This window comes from Seriola dumerili, unplaced genomic scaffold (genome assembly GCF_002260705.1).
Source record: "Seriola dumerili isolate Sdu_G_001 unplaced genomic scaffold, Sdu_1.0 BDQW01000024.1, whole genome shotgun sequence".
Taxonomy (NCBI): domain Eukaryota; kingdom Metazoa; phylum Chordata; class Actinopteri; order Carangiformes; family Carangidae; genus Seriola; species Seriola dumerili.
Window position 1 is genome coordinate 1,020,988 of NW_019174279.1, and position 14,617 is coordinate 1,035,604.

Below are 14,617 nucleotides of genomic sequence, written 5' to 3' on the forward strand. Positions count from 1 at the left end.
TTCTTTACCAGCATTTACTGTGTACAATAGACCCCCGACAATGGTAAAAGGAAAATAACACAAGGAACACAAAGGAATAAATAGTTGCATCATTACAACCTTCTTTCCTCACAAAGAAAATAATTTTCATGTAACGACTTTGTTGTTTTCACATCACAAAAACTCAGAAAGAGAAAAAGAGAAACAGTTCTGATTTTTTTTTTTTGTTTTTGTTTTTTTTGTTTGGTGTTTTTGAAAATGCTTAAGGAATAGTTTTGCTGAGCAATAGTTCAGAATATACCTCATATCTGTGCATTAAATATAAGGCTACAGCCAGCATCCAGTTAGCTTAGCTTAGTGTAAAGACTGGAAACAGCAGGTTTGGCTCTCTTCCAAAGGTAATAAGATTTAAAGTGAGCTTTAGAGGTTTTGGTAGGCAGATTTCCTCTACCTTTGGACAGAGCTAGGCTACTTGTTTCCCCCAGTTTCCAGTCTTTATGCTAAGCTAGGCTAACCGTGAAAGTGGTATTGATCTTGATCTAACCTAAGATAAACATCTCTATTGCATGTAGTATGTGCCAGATGTTAGGAATGATGATTTAGGACATTTGATAATTAAAAAAAACAAAAAAAAAAAACAAGTGAAGAGTCAGGCACAGGATTTGAACAGGAAGTTTGACACACATTAGTCTGAAATGGACCAACATGAGCCAGGATGAAAGCATATTGAAAAGATGAGAAATGCTACATTAGAAACCAAATTAACTGGTCCAGAAGGCACCCTATTTATGTATAGAAAAAAAATAACTAATTGACAAAATAATTCCACTACGAGGTCCATTTAGTAGCTGTTCTGGCGCTTTTGTTTGTATCATCTGATCTCCCTCAGCAAATAGATAGATCTATACTTTATTTATCCCCTAGGGTGAAGTTCAAGTGTCCAGCAGCTCATGATGATTAAAACATTAAAACAGAAACCTCAAGATGAGGTTTATGTTTCGATTTTTCTGAGCATGTTAAGAACTTCTCTTGACACCTGGGAAAAATCCATGTGTTGGTGAAGATGGTGTGACAAGCAAAACCACCAGAGCATCTACTGCTGTAAATGGACACTGTGGTGAGATTGTTTTTTCGTCTGCTGTTTCCATGGTCAATAGCGAGCTTTCATTCTCAACTATATAGTAAAATTTATTTGAATATAAAGTGTTTTTTGAAGTTCTAACTGCATTTACCGGATAAAGCTATAGTAGATATAACACAGTGAGAAAGGAGAAAAACTGATCTTTGTAACATGGGGGATTCTAAGGAGGACTGAGTTTAAATTGTGCTCATAAAACACAACAACTGCCCTCTAAAACTGTGTCTTGAACTGGTTTAAAAATGAAGCCTTGCATATGAATGTACATTATATGCTTTGGTTATGCTTTGGTTAGATGGCTAAATATTCCAAATTGAAGACCCTGCGCTGCAAATATACAGCAATATGCAACTTCTGCTGTTACTACAATACCTACTAATAAAATGCATTACAGTTATACAGGGCAAAATTTAGCACAGGCAGGAGTTAGATAAGGCAAGACGCAAGATGCATGCTCTAGTTAGACATTAAAGACGATAGTAAGCACTGTGTTGTTTTAATTGTCCCTTAAGTTGATGTCACTGAGTGTAATGAAACCTTCAGCTGCCAACACACTCGCTGGAGCTTTCATCTTTGGACTTCCTGTGTGTAAAGCATCGTTGAATGAGTCAGAATATGTGTTTGTTTGCTGGTAGCAAGAACAAGATCTTTCGCTTTGGAATGAATTTCCTCTAGAGGGTGGGGGAGGACACGTTGTGCAGCGTCAGCCATACTACAATACTCTTCTCCTTAAACTATATTAATTTCATAATTCAATGCCATGAGTAGCAGTGTGTGCAAAAACATGGAAAGTCTCTGGATATATGTGGCTATGGCTTATTTCATCAAGTGAATGCTAGATTATTCTAGATAAGAAGATAATTATACCTCCTAGCAGCATTAGCTAACACACTACAGTGAGCATCGGTTTCGCAAATGTCAATCCACCCTCAGTTTCTTGTGTACATTGTGCTCCATAGATGGCGTCCCATTTGCATGTCCATTTGTTGATACAGGAGAGCCGTTCTGGTGCTCCTTCTTTAGAGAACCACTGTGCTTCTTGTACGTCTTGTGTGAGAGAAATAGAGGGAGAGAGAACATGTTATTACACATAATGTTATAAATGGAAAATTGAATAAAGTTACTTCATACTTAAATGTAATTAATGAAACATGTTATTATCAGAGTTTTTAAACTCTTAAAACTAGGTCACCAAATTTTCGTATTCATGCATATAAAAAGACAAATATACAGTTATAACATGAAGGATAGGCTTGCTTTACTCTCTATTTTTCTTATAGTCGACATATTCTCCTGAAAACCCTAAAACCAAAAATAATACATATACAGTGGAGTCCAAAAGTCCAAAGAGACCAAGAGTAATTTTCTGAAACATCTGGGCACTGTAGTTTTTTTAAGAAAACATTACTCAAACAGAAGGAACTGTTGCATTTGTTGGGGGGTATTTTCAGCTGCGGATTAATACATATTTGGTGCTTAAGTGAGTACAGGTATTTAGAGCAGCAGGACAGTGCATGTGGGATGGACTCAAAATAAACTACAGTGCCCATGTTCATGGTAATGAAGGATTATGTCACCCAGTGCAAAGATGTGGCTCATTGATGGTTTGTAATAGTTTTTGGAAAGCAATGGAGCTGTATGGCACAGAGGAGTAAGATACATCAAGCTTTAGATACAAGCCTTGTTCGCAGAGGAGTTCATTGTTAGCTTTAGTCTCTTCATGGAATTTGCTAACAATAAGAAAATATCACCACATTTATCATTTAAACTCATTCATTAACGCTTTAAAATGGAAAAAACTACTAACCTGAATGTAGAAGTTTGAGAAAAGGATAATGAGGGTGACCATGTAACTTATTTGGAAGTACAGCCATCCCATGGGGAAGTCACATGGCCATATGACTGCACACATTGTCTGGGACATGGTTAAAAAGAACTGGATCTGTGGAGGGAACATGACACATACATGCAGACACATACCAGAGTGAGATGGTGACACCGAGAGCCTATACAAAGGTAATGTTGATCCAGGGCCTAAAATATCTTAAATTGATGGTAAAAGCATCTGCGTCGTGTTAATGCTAAAGAGGGTGCTGCGCTAAATAGTCCAGGAAAGCTTCCAAGATCTAAACAGCAACATCAGCTCCACAATGTAAAATGAATATAACTATTATCACATACAAACCAAAAGACTAAAAATATGTTTTATTTCAATTTTTTACACCTAGGAATGAAGGAGGATGACACAAAGGAGGGAAGAAACTGTGGTGGAAAGTACATTTGCTCGACTACTGTACTTATGGTATTTGGTATGGTAAGGTATTTGTACTTTACTTTCTATTCCATGCATTTCTTTTGCAGCTACAGATACTTTACAGCATCAGATTTTTCACACAATATTGCTACTTTCACTTAAGGATCTGAGAGCTTCTTCCACCACTGTGAAGAAACTACAGGTTGAACCCACCAGCTGTAACTGCGTGATGTATTTCTTCCACCAAAGGTACGGCCGCATGGCTGGGATGGCTGAGAGGCCGTAGTAAGAATACATCACGACGTGGACGAAGCTGTTTAGGGACGCACCGAAGTACGCTGGGCAGACACAGAGGAGAGACACAGGAAGTTATTCATCTACAGAGCAATAACAGTCAGTGAATGGCGAGTGACTGGCATTCAGGAGGGCAATGATCATACAGGGAATAACAGACTTTTCATTAGTCTGCTCTTTTTAGAAACATTACTACAATGTTCATGTAAAATCAATAAAAGCCATTAACAGTAAAGTAATACAGAAATAATATAGTGAACATCTGATAAATAATAGAACATGTTTATAGATCAGAAATGTCACATTATGTTTAAGTCAACAGTAAACAGCGTATTTGAAGTGATTTTCAGTTTAAGACCTTCTACCTCGCAGAGTGCTGTGCTGCTTTCTTAATAGAAAAGGGCAAAAAAAGGTATGTTACACAGTGCAACAGCGCTCAGGTCAATAAGTGTCACTTTGTGTCCTTCAAGGCTTTGTGGGGAAAACAGGCTGTTTTCAGTGCTAATGGGTTTAACATTAGAGCACTTGAATTATTTAGCTCGCTGTGAGCCCAAACAGCCTAAATGTGGTTCCTGGAATGATTTGCGTCACTGGAGGGCAAAGTTGTGGTAGAACACTCACAATGGCCGCAGGGTATCCAGTTCATAACGAACCACCAGATATTCAGCATGGTAGCGTGGTGGTAGATGTGAAGAAACGTGATCTGATGATTATTCTTTCGTAGTATGAAGAAAAATGTGTCCATGAATTCGATGAGCTTGGAGAAGTAATACCACCACAGGACATTTATAATCTGAGGGCAGACACAGCAAAAGAAGAATGGGTAAGGACAGAAGGAAAACAGAAGGAAAACTGTACATTCCTGAAGAGGCACCGCAATGCTCGACAGCAAATCATAAAAATACAGTGAAAAAGTTCTTCCAAAATTCCTACACACATTATTTATCAATGCAAGGTGATTCACAGATATCTGTCCCAAAGGCCCTTGAATGTTCAGGATTAATCATAAAGCAGTTTAACTATCTGTAGCAGTGACACATTGATAAACCTTTTTTATTTATTTAATCACCACAGAACTGCAAAGCTGTGCACATTTCTCTGTGAGCCTTGTTTTCACCTCCACTGCAGAGCTCAGTAGGGACACTAAAGACAGTCATCATGATGACAAGAGTCGGATTAAATTGACTCCCTGTCTCTGCAGCTTATCTGCCGGGATTTACAGGTTCTCGCCCAAAGGAATCAGAGCAGTAGATTTGAGAGGAAATAAAAAATGCACATTTTGCTTAACGTTATATATATTCTAGCCCTCCTACAGTGACTCATATTTATACTTTTACTGTCCTGTCAATAATTGCAAGAAAGGGAATGGGAAATCATATACTTTACAATTAAATTATGTCAGAGATGCTTCTGTAGGAAAAACCATCCCCAGCAATAAACATAAAAAGGGTTTGACTGACTCACCTTATTATCCACTTCCTGTGCACTGTGAGTGTCCTGGCAGTAGAAGTTGTAGCCACCGTGCCACACAGCAGTAACAAGCTGAAGAAAAAGCCAATAAGATTTGGTGATTGGTGATTGAGATTCGGTTCAGATATCACCAAATCATATGAACACATATGCAACACCCAGACACTACACTGCAATGCACAAATGCAATGTGGTGTTGTAAAATGTGAATGTCCCTGTCCAGCGAGTAATAAGCACGAGCACAAAAAAAAAAAAAAAAAAAAAAAAAAAAAAAGCACAGACAGATAGCATGTCAGATAACCAGACATAGTCACATATCTGTGGTCAGGTTGTGGTGAATGATTTTTAGCTGCTGACGTTAGTAAAAAATATTTAATCTAGTAAAAAACCAGCTCACCCTGCTATTGAAATATAATGTATGACATCATGTTTAAAGGTCTTCAGGTGAATTTAGATGATGATGCTATCACAGAGCGTGTTGGAAGTAATTAATATGATTAAAGCATTTTTACACACAGGTAGATAGGACCAGACTGGTAGATAGCTAATAGTAACCATCTAACGCTGCACACCTGTACACCTGTGACTATATACATGAATTTCCCCTAGGGGATAAATAAAGTATCTATCTATCTATACTAGTATATTTTTGTATAGTAAAGTTAATATCCTGACTCTTGGTCCGTAGTATGGGTGCAGCTCCAAAAACAATGGGATACGGATATGGTCTACCGGGGCCTTATGCTACAATTCCCATAAGGCAACTCAAATATTTATTCAACTTTTTTTTAAAGGGACCATGTGTAATATGAACATACTGTAAATGTTACCCTTTAATGTATTGTACCAGAGTTAGCATGAAGCTAATTTGAACTGAAGTCCCTTCACAATTCCAGCATGCATACAAGGCCATACAAGATTAAACAAATTTAGATAGGGCAGAACAAATTATACAAAAATCTCACACTCCATGTCATCAGGAAGTGTACGTTGAACAAATTTAAGCTTAGCAAGGATATTAGCATCTTCAGTTAGAGATATTACACAGACTGTCTATTTGAAATTTGAAATCTCCCAAGTCCAAGTTGATACCATCAGGGTTATTTTCATAGACTTGACACAATAGACACACAATAGACACAATAGAAATTATACACCAGGCATTCACAGGCTGAGAAGTACTCTGTGTGACAAGCAAGCTAACCTCTTTTTGTGTAATAGGTGACATGCCCCTTTAAAGAATAAATATTCAAATGCACATAGATGGTGGAGTTCAATGCTGATTCACCAAATCAATATAGATCCACTGTCCTTGTCTGCTGCTGTAAAAGGCTTTCCTGAATAACATTAGCCAAGAAACTGCCATCAGTTAAAAACCAGCATCAGAATGACCTTTGGTTTTTGAACATCAAGTATTTTATCATGGGTGCACAGACAGTATCCTCCCACTAACCTGATATACAGTACCTCCTTCATTATTTCTTCAAACCTACAGTAGTATTAGTCAACATATAAAAAAAATAATTACAATCACTTTTAATTACAATCATTATGTGATGAACCGCTGTACCCTGGAAAGTTGACAAGAACAAAACTGCCCTGTATTTTGATTCACATCAGGTGGTATTGATCTTGGACTGACAAAAGCTCACCCCCTGGCCGGGCAATGGTCAGAGTACAGGGTTTAATGAATCTCACAGAGAACAGTCTACCAGGGCCTTATGCAATGCAGACAGAAAGACAAGAAACTTGTTCTGCAGGCTGGATGAGGAGGAGAGTGCAGATACGTTAGACTTACACGGTTACGAAACACAATGTCTTGTTCTGACGCTCTGGTATTCGCAGGTAGGCTAAAACAATAGATAGCTATCACTATGATAAGTAAAGCCTGGCCACTGCTGCTACAACTTAAAACAACAAATTCAGCTCAGACTCTCCCACCTTGTCAAATAAGAATCCAATTCCATGCTTGTTTACCACAGTGGATCTATCAATTACAGTTATTTAGTCAGCTGTTTATAAAAAAGCAGTTTTCGAGCAAACAATAGGGGGCTGTGCTGATGTCTGCGAGGGTATATGAGGGATTTGATGGCTGAAACAATGAGCCTGTCAGCGTCCAGCTGTGTCCCTCTCACTCCCTGATAGCATTGTCCCTCATGGTAGCTTTCAGTGAGAGACGCCTGCAGCTACAGGCCCGTCTAATCAGAGTAAAGTGATAAAGAAATAGTTTGACATTCTTGCAAAATATGCTTATTCACTTTCTTGCTGAGAGTTGGATGAGAAGATTGATACCACTCATGTCTGTCCATTAAATATAAAGCTATGGCTATGTTAGCTTAGCTTAGTATATAGAGCTTATCAAGAAGAAAAAAACACCTAATAAAGTAAAACTTACTGTTTTGCAACAGTTTTTTGTATGGGATAAACAAATGAGACATGTTAATTAGTATCCTGGTAGATGGATTTTGTTATCTTTGGACAGAGCCAGGCTAGCTGTTTCCCACATATTTAAAGGAGCAGTTTGGCATTTTGGGAACTACGTTTATTTGCTAATTTGCTGTGAGATGAGAAGATTGATACTTCTCTTATATATATTTGTCTTGTAAATTTGATTGCTGTAGCAAGCAGCCCGTTAGCTTAGCATAAAGACTGTTAACGGGCTAGCCTGGCTTTGTCCATTGGTAACAAAATCCTCCTACCTGTGCCTCTAAGGCTCATTAATTATTTATATTTACTCATATTTACAAGTTGTGGTCTTATGTTTTGGTGTGTTTTTTTTCCAGCTAATATAGCTATATATATATATATTAGTTTCAACTCTTGGCTCGAAAGCCAAGAGTGAGTACTAGTTTGACATAAGCATAATATGCTTGTTTGCTTTCTTGCTAACTGTACAGTAAATATAATTCTATAGGCCGGTTATCTTATTTTAGCATAAAGACTTGATACAGGGGTGAACAGCTAGTCTGGCTCTCTGTGAAGGTACCAAGAACAAAAGAAAGGCCTATATTTAGTGTAAACACATGAAAGTGGTATCAATCTTAGTATCCTCATCTAATTCTGGCAAGACAGTTCATAGGCATTTTTCCAAAATGTCAAATTATTTGTATCAAAAATAATTAAAGATATCTGGTCATATTCACACACTAGTTTTAGTGAGTATGCAGCTCTGGTTCAGGTCAATTCTCTCTTCTCTTTTTTTTTTTTTTCATAATCTGTCTGCAGTGTGACATTGCAGTGATTGCTTTGGCCTACTTCAACACATCTCTCAGTGCCGAGCAGTCTGTGTTTACCTCATAGAACATGTAGAAAGACAAGAGTGTGAGGCCCAGATTGTAGAGCACCAGGAGGCCTCTGCAGGAGTACGGCTGCCTGTGTTTCATGTACTTGGGCCCCATCCACACGATCAGAAGGTACATGACTGTGAGTGCAAAGGTTGGTGGGTAGTTGTCCAGCAGCAGCCATCCCTTCACTCGCTGATCTGAAATATGCAGATAAAGAGGCCAATTTTTATATAAGCGCTGATAAGGTGGCCTCACTGGTAATAGCAGATGAACTTCAGAGGTGACAAGCAGTAGCAGTGCGCACTGAACAATGTTTGCTCAATACAAAAGGTTAGCAGGAGGTTAGGAGGTGAAAAACCATAGCAGAATTCCTGTGCAGGTCCATGCAATGTGTACAGCATGTAATGAATGACTTGGGTCAAAGGTTTTAGGTAACGTTTACCTTCACTACTTTCAATTTTCAGTTAACTGCAGTGCTCTGCTGAGATTTTGCAGTAACTACAGTTTTTTGCACCACTTTGGAAGTCAAACAAGAGCCATGCATTTTACATCAGCAAGTAAGACGGCAACATAAACTTGACTTACCTCTGGGACCCATCCATGACCCTATGTAAGTGTTCAGTTTATGATTGAAGGTCTCCATTTGTCACCTAAAAACAGCATGCATAATGAGAGCCAGCACACATCCATTAGATGTTTATTTTACAATCACCTTAATGTTAAAACTACTATTAATAAATGCTAATCGAGCACTCAAAAAAACCACAATAAGCTGAACATCACACACACATTTGACATATAAAGCACCTTTTAAAATTGATAACAACAATGTGTTCGCAAACAGCTGCCTACACATCCCAGCAGGCATAGAGCCACATTACTATTTCTTCAGAGTTGTGTTGTGTTTCTGGTGATCTGATAAATGTAAGTCACTTTTGGCCTTTGTCTGTCCGTTTGGTGCTAAGCAGGTAGCGTCCAGTGGGTTTACCAAAGTGTTTTTTGGGAGAGTCAACAAAAACAGTAAAGTTGTGGGCTGTCAAACCAAAACAGGGAGCTGAAAGAAGTTAAAACGCTCCACAGAGCTGAGGGAAAATGCAGACTAAGTGATAATTGTGTGAATTGTGTGTGGATTTGTCATCCTGAATGCCATATTTTGCATTACACAGACTAATTTGACCAATTGTTTGCTCAAAAATATTTATCAGTACAGCTTTAAGTATGATAAGCTTACTTAATCTGCCTGACAGAAGGCTTGATTAGTAATCATAATGACATTCATCTGGCAATGTCAAAGAACTCTGAGTAGTGTTTTAATAACAAAATGTAACTCAAACTTGTCAGTTTAGATACATGCTCATAACCAGTTAAGACAGCAGCTGAGATCATAACTCTTTTTCTCACCACTGATGTTAGACAGTCATTAGTCTGGTATTTGTCTAATGTTACTGTTGTTACAAATCTGTACTTGATTACTGTGTCTTTTTATTTTTTTTTTGTGTCTGTTTGTGCTCCAGTGTGTCCTTCCTCTCCCGTGTCCCAATAACTGATCCTTCACATCCCTGTGGTTTCAAACAACAGATCAAATGTGGCCACTTCTCACTCTGGGACACAAAACAAGAAGCCAGCAGGCAGGTGTGTACTGAAGATAACCACATCTCTGTTCAGTTAAGACTGCTGCATAGTGATTCTCTGGCTTTTACATTGTTCAAGGTAATGAGGATGTCAAACTGTGGAGATTTATTATCCCTAACATGCTCCAGCAATAATAATTGCAGAATCCTGACTTGCCCAGGCAAAGCTGCTACATTTACTTTGTGAATGTATTTCTTGCCAAAGCTGTCAAATTGTGGTGGTGGTGCATTTTTGTTTGCATCTGTTAATCGCTCAATGTTTTTTGAGTGTTTCAAACACATGGTTGGTGTATCCATTCTGATTTAAACAGCTGCCAGTCACATTATATGTAATTTACAATATAATATTAGATTCTGCTGCTCTGCCTCTGACAGTCAGATCAGCCCTGTGATATAAAACAGAAAGCCCATTTACACAACTGTATGATGTTCAGAGCTGGACACTTCCTTTAGCAAATGTATCTCTAGTTGTTATTAACAGATTCTCTTCTCAAACCTGTTTCTCCACTCCCTACTAAAGTATCATCAACATGCAGGAAGTACTCTGACCTAAATCTACGTCTGTAGAAACATGTCGCACAGCCATGTATAGAAGACACTGAAGACCAGAGATAGAGCCTTACAACTCTGGCTCAAGCACCCCACAATATAAGGTGAGCGTCTACAGATTAAATAAACATTCTGGGTTTTTTTAAATTGTGACCAGATTATTCACACTGCCGAGCAAAAGCTGCACAAATCCCTGCAGCTGAGTGTCACACTGAAAACCTGATAATTCTCAGCCACAAACTCTTTCTTCATTATCACCCCAGAGGTATTTGCACAGTCCTGCAGGCCTTCGTATTCTTTGCAATACCATGCTATATCACCTGAGGTTTTGCACAATGTGCCTCCAGCTACTAGAAATCGCGGCATGTCTTTAGCTCTCTAGTTCCACTGTCGGGCCTCTGAGCTATACATTCATTTCAGTGCCGTTACGTCACAGACTGCTGCACCACTGGAAAGTCTACACCTGCGTCTACAGCTGGAAACATGACACAAGACAAAATATGGGCTCAAGTCCGCTCTCTGTACATCTTCCTCCCATAACGCCTCCTTCGAGATGTGAGATACATCTAACCCTAACCCATGTGACCATCAGTACATCGGCCTGTTTCTCCAACAAAGACACATATTCCTGAACTAAATTTAAGAAAATATAATAAATAAATGTGCTGGATGGGTCATCTTTTCTGTATGTCCGAGGTTAAAGTAGAACCCAGCTTTACAGGTTAACCTTGGACTTTATAGACAGAAATGTGAGAAGATGTATCAAATTTAGCTAAAGCATCTCAATTGAATCTGCACATGGCTCTTCTATACAGTCATATGACATTGAAATATGACTTATAGAACTGAGGGGCCATGTCACTGACTTTGCTCACATACTTTCAATACATTTTTTCAAATCAATTCAACGTAAAGAAATATTCACTTGAATTCAGTAATAATTTTAACATCTGAGTTGCACAACAGCATGAATAGCATAAACCAAGGAGTTTCTGTGCATATACTGAATATAGAAATCAAACGTTAGGCTGATTTAAACCCTGCACATGACTGTGAATTGCTGCCTAGGCAACAAATCAAATATTACTGATAGTTGCATTTGTCCATTACCACTTATCTGCAGGAACTAAATATGGCTTATTCTGATCAACCCCCAGTACAGTAATGTCCATGCTCTGATTATCAGAGATGCATTAGGCTGCAACCAAAACATGATAATCTGCAAGGCCTTAATCAGAGCATGATGAGCCACAACAGGAGACCATGTTAGCAGCCAGTCAATGAGTATTTGCTTGGTACATGCTGGAGCCACGCAAAATACTATATGTCTAAACAATCAAAGGCAAGGCTGGGGCTTTCCAAAACACTAATGCATCATCATGACTTTGGCCAGAATAAAACTGTGGTTTCATCGCTGTAGCTGATAGTGATTTACTCAAACAGGCTAATTTACTGTAAGAGCTGGGGTTGGGCAATATGATGTAAGTATGAAACAATTACAAAATGTGTCTGTTGCCAGAGATTTCGCAAAACCATTTAAGGCATGCTGCAGTGTCCCTTTAAAATCTCTGGGAACATTGTTGCCAGTGTTGAAAATTAATGAGTTGAATTGTTTTACTGTGCATTAGTGTGATCATGTACCTTTTATTTGTTGAATTTGTGCATGCTGTATGTGCTGTATATGTTCATAAACAGATGCTCATATGAATAACATTTAAATACTGAAATGTAGATAGATAGATAGATAGATAGATAGATAGATAGATAGATAGATAGATAGATAGATAGTTAGACTAAAACTAAAAACTACCCTACAACTCTAACTCTGAATGGTAATATTTTATTATAGTCTATGTATATACACATACATGTATAGCTATATGTATGTAATATACAGGTAAGTATACTACAGAGATCATTAGTAAGATATTGAAAATAACAAATAATGATAGTGTAATGGTGGGCTACAGTGGAGGATTTAGAATTTGTAATGGCTCTCCAGAAGTTTCTTAAAAACAATATTTTGTGCATGACATCATACAGACATGCAAAACTGCAAAATCACAGCCTGTCCAGACACAGCAGCAAAAGCAACATTGAAAAGTTTTCGCAGGGAGGAGTAACTTTGTCACAGCACAGTATGATAACTACATACAAACATTGTGCAGCATTAGGCTGGCTGTGTCCTTACAGGGAGACTTTAATGTTACGATGATGATCATGCAGCATCGCGAGTACATAACAAATGTACTTCAATTCTGAACCGAAACTCCGACCTGCCGTTTATTTGCACCACCATATTGTACTATAGTAATTTTCCATCGGGGTCACACGTGTGATCTAAACTGCACTTTACGCGCTGTAGTCGACGGTTAAGGTACAAAACAGCAGTCCGGTCTCCAGTTGAAGTGAAAGATGTAAGCGCTGGGCTGATGAGCTTCGGTTACTTCATAACATCATCCACTTATCTGACAACTGAAACTTCCAGACAGGAATTAATAAAATAATAATAATAATCATCATAAAAACTTATCGCATCCTGTCGATCGCATCCAGGCTACAGTAACTATGGAGGTCACAGCTCCAGCATCACCCAAACTCATCGCTTAGACGCCATGCGCGCCGCAACAATCTTTTTTTTTTTCCCTTCCTCCTAAATAAAACCATAGAAAGCCTTACCACAAAGTCCCCCAGCCGTCCGGTGGCGAAATGTTGAGTGTGGATGAAGAGCCGCAGCTGTTTGCCGTGGACTGTCTACCTTCAGAGGCGGGGAGAGAAAACGACTGTGTAACCTTGGCTGGCTGGCCCGGTCTGAGCACAATGTGCAGCCTTGTCGCTCAGTGGAAAATAGTGGGAGGAACGCGCAGGCTGGCCCTTTGCCCTGCAGGAGCGTTAGAGCCAGGAGGTGACCCGGTGTGTAGTAGCAACGCACACACACACACACACACATAGAGTCAAAGAGATGACATCAAAGCGATCGATGACCTCCTCCAATTACACTTTAATAGGTTATAAACCTCGCAAATCATGAACCTGAAGCATGTTAAGACTGTATGGGCGTGTTTTTTAAAAATTAATTTTTAGAAAACTTTAGAATTCAGACCCTTTACTTAAATAAAATAAGTAAAAGTGGTAATATACTACACCAGGAAAGTTCCTCATTAGCAAAGTAAAAGTCTTGCATTGAAAATGTATCTTAAATCAGAGCATGTGAGCATTGTTAGGAAAAAATGGATTACCAAAAGTAAGTGAAAACCTTATGCAGAAAAATATCAATTATATTATCATATGTGTGTTTTATTAGATTATAATTACTGCTGTCTTTATGTGTAAGTAGCATTTTACTGTTATAGAGGGTTAATTTAACAATTTAGAAACAGGTAGTTTAATCTGTAATGCATCATAACTGTATTTAATAATATAGTGCATTATATTTTATAAGATCATCATATGTTTTGTGTAAATCTGCAATTTAACTAGGAACTATAGTCAGTTAAATGTGGTGGAATATAAGTCTGAAGTGGCATCAAATACAAAAACTCAAGTGATGTACAAATAGCCTACCTAAAATTTGAACTTGAGTAAATGTAGTTTCACAGGTATTTTGAGAAATGAGGAATTTCTCCTCTTCTTCTTTGATATTCAGTCGACTTGGTCAATCATTAACACACTTTCACAGTCTGTATAATCTATTGATAGTATGTTATCACCAGGTTTTTGGCATGACCTCAAAGCTATTCACCCTGATTAGTAAACTGATTTAGCAACATAAAATCAATCAACAGCTTCTGTGCTTTGAGATTTGACAAATCCTTACTCACAAGGTCCCAGATTGGTATAACAAAGTTGTAGATCAGGGTGCTGTACCCAGGGCCACCCCTGAGTTTCTGAAGGTTAAGGGCAAAAACTTTATTTAGGGCTCCTTATTTTCTTTCTGAGGCTATCAACCAATAATGTCAAGTTTATGTCCAAGTGTAAATCTCATTGTGCAGCAGAAGTAACACTAACTAATATTATT

General features: G+C 38.3%; 1 protein-coding gene across 1 annotated transcript; it reads right to left on the reverse strand.

Annotated features, from left to right (window-relative positions):
* Positions 1 to 602: 602 nt before the first annotated feature.
* On the reverse strand, positions 603 to 13,429 carry elovl5 (ELOVL fatty acid elongase 5). Its single transcript, XM_022763094.1, has 8 exons — positions 13,279 to 13,429; positions 9,005 to 9,069; positions 8,429 to 8,616; positions 5,130 to 5,207; positions 4,287 to 4,458; positions 3,585 to 3,709; positions 2,925 to 3,059; positions 603 to 2,164 (listed from the first exon to the last, which is right to left on the reverse strand). The coding sequence occupies exons 2-8, from the start codon at positions 9,060 to 9,062 to the stop codon at positions 2,036 to 2,038; spliced, it is 885 nt and encodes a 294-aa protein (XP_022618815.1). The 5' UTR covers positions 9,063 to 9,069; positions 13,279 to 13,429; the 3' UTR covers positions 603 to 2,035.
* Positions 13,430 to 14,617: the final 1,188 nt, after the last annotated feature.